Source organism: Adiantum capillus-veneris, chromosome 10 (genome assembly GCF_014529385.1).
Source record: "Adiantum capillus-veneris isolate H3 chromosome 10, ASM1452938v2, whole genome shotgun sequence".
Taxonomy (NCBI): Eukaryota; Viridiplantae; Streptophyta; class Polypodiopsida; order Polypodiales; family Pteridaceae; genus Adiantum; species Adiantum capillus-veneris.
Genome location: NC_140940.1, coordinates 149,593,565 through 149,598,903, shown reverse-complemented (window position 1 = coordinate 149,598,903; position 5,339 = coordinate 149,593,565). Strand labels below are relative to the sequence as shown.

The window sequence follows — 5,339 nt, the reverse complement described above, 5'->3', positions numbered from 1 at the left end:
TTTGGCAAGCATACAATCTTCATGTGAGAGCTACATTGATGATGCATTCATGCTTGATGGAAAGGGTGCATTAAAGTTTGGATTTGGCATTGCTTGATACATTTTAGTGCTACATACGGCAGCTGGACCTACACCTAATGATGACGTGGTAATACATCTGGGCAAAAGCAGCTGCAACGAATGGTAGTGACCTTAAGGAGGCTAGAAATTGAGCATTGCCAAGCAGAACTTTCTGTGCAAGTCATCAAAAGAGAAAATTGAAACTGAAAAATTGAGTGTCCCAGGGATAAGGGTGACAGTGAGGCCGAAAAAGCAAAAGTTGCGAACAAATACACTTCAGAAGACGGATGATCTATGGTCACCTGCGTGGTGGTTTAATTTAAATTAAACGCCATATAAAGTGTGCTGTCAACAGGCAAATTGAGGTCGTTTTAGTTCAGGTCAAAAGTACGTTGCTAATCTACAATTTTGCAGATTAAGAGCAAATTTCATAGCTCAATCAACTGGAATCGAGGGATCACAAAAGGGAGTAGTCGTTGCAGTACAGTGGTAAGTATCTTGCCAACTAGTGCTACAGCTATACAGGTAAATCATATCGTCGAGATCACAGCTAAGCCTAATAGAGAGCTTTGAATTAGGAAAACCACTGGTCACCCGTGGGAGAGGCTAGAAAAAGTGAATACAAGTGCTCAGCAGGTCAGTAACAGGGATTGAAAGAAAAATTGAGCAGCAGATGCAATAGCCACAGTCAATGGCAACATCGACAAATCAAAGCAGTTATGATGCAGCTTCAAGCTCATTAATAACAGTCAAATCAGTTGGCGTCAGGTTGGAGCTAATAGGTCATTTCAAAGACTTTCCATGCTACATGGATGATGCAGACAATCGCTATCTAAAGTCCAAGAAAAATGCTCTGAAAAGCCCGACAATACAGGTTGTGGAAGTAGACGAAGCTACCAACAGGGCTAATTCACAAAAGAACCTAATGGAAGATCGTTTAGGATCCGTGTACATGAAGCTCAAACTAGGTAGTGAGTTGGACATAATAAAATTGCATAGGCAAGATCTTCCAGAGGTTAGCAGTTGTCGAGTCACTGTGCACTTGATAAAGTCAAATTACAAGGACAAAAACTGTAGCAGTCTCTATAGAGATATGGAGGGTAGATGGTACAAAGCAGAAACACCTCAACAAGCGACGGAAGAGCCAGATCAATGCTTCATAGCTCATGAAGATGGTTCAAAGTTGGGCTACAAATACATGACGACAAGTGGTAATATCTACCGCTTGATAATGAGCTTACCTTTAGCTTCCAATGCAGATACAATGGTAGCTCAGAACAGAGAAATCACTCAAGAGACGGGGCCTACTATAATCAATCTGCCAAAAAATGAAGACACAGTCAGCAGGAAGGAATTCCTTGAAGCCATGTGTAAATGACAGTTGCCTTCAACCACTTCAGAAGTCAACAAGCAACCTGAACCAATAGCCCTTCATTGGATCCAAGAAACGAGATGGAAAGATCCAATTTATGTAGATTCTGATGGACAAAGATGGGTTCAAGTCACGCGGATAAGGACATTTAGCGAGTCAGTTCCTAGGACACTATGGGCAGCGCGCATTGGAGACAAGAGCTATGATATAGATGGAAGATGCTATGAATTAGATCTTATTGCATATAAATTCTCGGAAAGAGCTGCAGCTTTTATCTTGTCACCTTCAACTCCACAAGACCAAATTGAGCAACGGGCACATGACGAAATGATATCTAACCAGGTAAATATTGGTCACACTGCCACTATTGCACAAAGTCAATCACACTAGAAGATAGGGAAGTGCACTTTAAAAGTTCTAGGCTTCCACTGACACATGATTAGACTTTGAATTTGTATGAGCACAATTCAACTCCTTTCATTACACAGATGAGTGCCACAACACAACATTCACAGGTACAGAACACTACACATGCACCACAAAATGTACCAACACAAACACACGTACAATCAATGGAAGAATCAGCTATTGAGTTAGCACGACTTCACAAAGACCTATCTCAATCAGCTAAGCTAGATGACAAAGCTAGAATATCCACATCTGGCATAAGAAAGATACATCTTACAGATAGGGAACACTCTCGGATGGGGGGAGTCCAATCTCCACCTCACTTACTGCAATCAGGACAACCCTATCAACTGCAAACAGCAAAGGAGAGTCACAATACTCTCTTACAATTCAGCGGTCAACAGAAGCCAAATACAGGATTGAATCGACAAAATAGTCCTAAGACTATACAGAAGCCACAGATAAAGGATCACATGTTGACAACAGACATAGAATTAAAGTTGGTCACTGAAGCAGGGGCTGAAACGACCATCTACCAGGGTTATAACGGAAGCTATTACAAGCTTCTTGAGAATGCCACAGGAGAAAAAGATAAGGGCAATCAATCAAAGCCAGCGTCAGTGTTGGTTTTTAAGTATCTACATGTCATGCTGATGACATATTTGATCAAAGATACGATGGGCAACGAATACCAACAATATTATGGACAGATACCTTGACCATGTATAGAACAAATAGGAATAGATGTGCATTGCTATGAATGTGGCATTAATCATCTAATACCCAATTGCCGAGTAAAGATGCACTTAGATATGATGAAGCAGCAAAACCAAGACATTATCAGACTGCAAGCAACAAAATCATTAAAGAAGACGTTTCCAAATCGAAAGTCGCAAGAAAGAAAGCATATCTTGTCAAAGGATACCAGAGACAAACTGATGACTAACATATTGGAGGTCAAAGGCGTCAATGATATTTCGATTGAAAATCAAGCTGCCAAAAAAGATCAGCTACAAAAGATGGTCTCAAATAGCTTGGAATTTTTCAGGCTTGACATCGAAAGGTCAAACAAAGATGCTGCGGACGATCCAATGTCGGAGGAAGTGGATGAATAAATTATCTGTGATCCAGAACCAGAGCAGGTATAGGTAGTCAAGGACTTGCCACACTGAAGATTTCAACAAGCAGAACGGTGGAATCAAAGATTCTACATAATAATGCTAATAGCACAGATAGTTCAGCGCTAATGAATGTACCTCAGAATTCAACAAAGCCAGAGATCAAGTCTCAAAGCCAAGAAACAGACATCTCAATGTGTTCAAAGGCAGACTTGAATCAAAAGGCAGAGGCGGTCATAAAGTCAGATCCTAATATTTTTTGTAACTGGAGCTATGAAACCATGGCGGTGCAGGGAAGAAGATGCAGCAGAAGGCGAGAGAGAGAGAGATCGACACGCTGAGAAGACAGACAAAAAGAAAGATGCTATATTCTCTTTTGTGAAGACTTACATATATAGGAGTGTAGATTGATTTCGACCATCCTTTATACATGCAATGTCTAGTAGCCTTTGCATGCGTTAAGAGTATGTTCCCATTTGGGCTTGACACCCAACAATCCCCCCCTCAAGCCCGAATTGGACAAGCAACTCATGATACCTCGAGTTTTTGGTGTACTCGTCAACCGCCGTGAGTTTTAGGTTTTCTCACAACCAAGGATGTTTGGTTTATCCATAACCTGGTGCTAGGACAATAACCCCCCCTTGAACAGATAGGGTGTAGGCCAAAAAAGTTAGCTACCAAAACTGATTGGAGTTTTTGGTTTACTGCCAAACCTTGGGTTTATGGTGTACCCAATAACCTCACGAGAAGCGGTAAAAACAAGCTGAGAACTGGCAAAAATTGGGAGGTCTTACCGCTTATCTGTGTGGTGGCAGTGTCTATAACCCGTACAAAGTTTTGTTATCATGGCATGACTGACATATGATGAATTAAAAAGAGGATTTGGTCTGGAAAGTTTATGATGGTTTTCATAATAGACAAAAGAGGACAGCTCTATGACACCAAAAGTGACAAAAAATAGTTTCGAAAACTTGTACTGTAGTCTCGAAGGAGATTCTCCTTTGTTCTGGCAATTGTCGATGTGTTCAAACATGTCATAAAGCTTGCTTGGCACTTGGAACCGCATGTATTGCAACCTTCTTTATCTTCAATACCAAATAAATCTTCATCGATCATAGTCCCAAGAACCTGACTTGATTTGATCTGCATATGTGGATGGACCATCTTCTTGTAAATGGAAGATTCGAATACCTTCTTTGAGAAGAATTTGAGCGTACTCCATAAATTTCTCTGTATCAAGTAGCCCTTGATATGCATATGTTGTGTATGAAAACCACTTTGTGTTTGTTTTTGTTCAAATTGGGGTTTATAAGCTCTGAATAAAAACTTTCCAATATGCTGTCAATTTGGAAATGTTTAGTGTTATGTAAGCCTTCAAAACCACCTGTCTATCTGCTGTGACTGAGCACCAAAGGATGTGGATGCTCTTGTGAGGTGTGAATGGGCTCTCACTTAAATGCAAAGACTTCAAATAAGGGGACAGTTTAATAAACAGGAAAAAAAAAACTAGAAATGGCGAACTCTCTGCAGGAGACAACGCCGATTCTTGTTTGCTTCATAACATGCTCAAGAGGCCCAATTTGCAGATCCTACAGTGTCGACAAATGATTCTCAAGCCAGGGTGTTCATGCTGATGTAGAGCGGGCTCGTTTTGATGCAGGTCGACTTTCCTGTACTCCTCTTCATAGGAGATGGTACCCGCGAGCTGATGCTTAAGTTGAGGCTATGTCAATTGGATGCCAAGAGGCTCTGATACCAGTTGTTGTAACTTGAGCTATGAAACCATGGTGGTGCAGGGAAGAAGATGCAGCAGAAGGCGAGAGAGAGAGAGAGATCAACATACTGAGAAGACAGACAAAAAAAAAAGACGCTATATTCAAACAGGTAAATCAAGATCAATTTCAACTCAAAATAGGAGATCAAACAACAGGGCTAGAAACAGGTTCAAAAACGATTCTCAATCTAGAAGGCCTACATATCTTCAAGGGAATTTACCAATCGTGATTCCCAAAAATGGCACGGAACAGATACAATTGAATCCAAAAGTACAGACAAAAATATTTGTGCCATCAAATATACTTCAAGCGCAGGGATATTACAAAGGACAAAAAAAAATATGGCTACCCAAGGCACCAAGACCAGATTTTACACAACTTGAAGATACTTACAGCTACAAACATCGACAAATCAAGGATACAGGTCCAAAACGTCAATATGTTGTCTGTAAAAATAAGCCAACAACAAATAGCAGATACATATGGGTGCCAAAGCAGACAAACGAGCAGAAGAAGATTGAAGTCATTTCCAACTTCCAACAAAAAGAAACTGGCCAATCTTCTCAGATAATGGACCAAAAGTTAAAACAAGGAATTTTGATAACC

General features: G+C 40.5%; 1 protein-coding gene across 1 annotated transcript; it reads left to right on the top strand.

The window, feature by feature from the left end:
- Nucleotides 1-751: 751 nt before the first annotated feature.
- LOC147449851 (uncharacterized) lies at nucleotides 752-1,438 on the top strand. Its single transcript, XM_086522707.1, has one exon. The coding sequence runs from the start codon at nucleotides 752-754 to the stop codon at nucleotides 1,436-1,438; it is 687 nt and encodes a 228-aa protein (XP_086378833.1).
- Nucleotides 1,439-5,339: the final 3,901 nt, after the last annotated feature.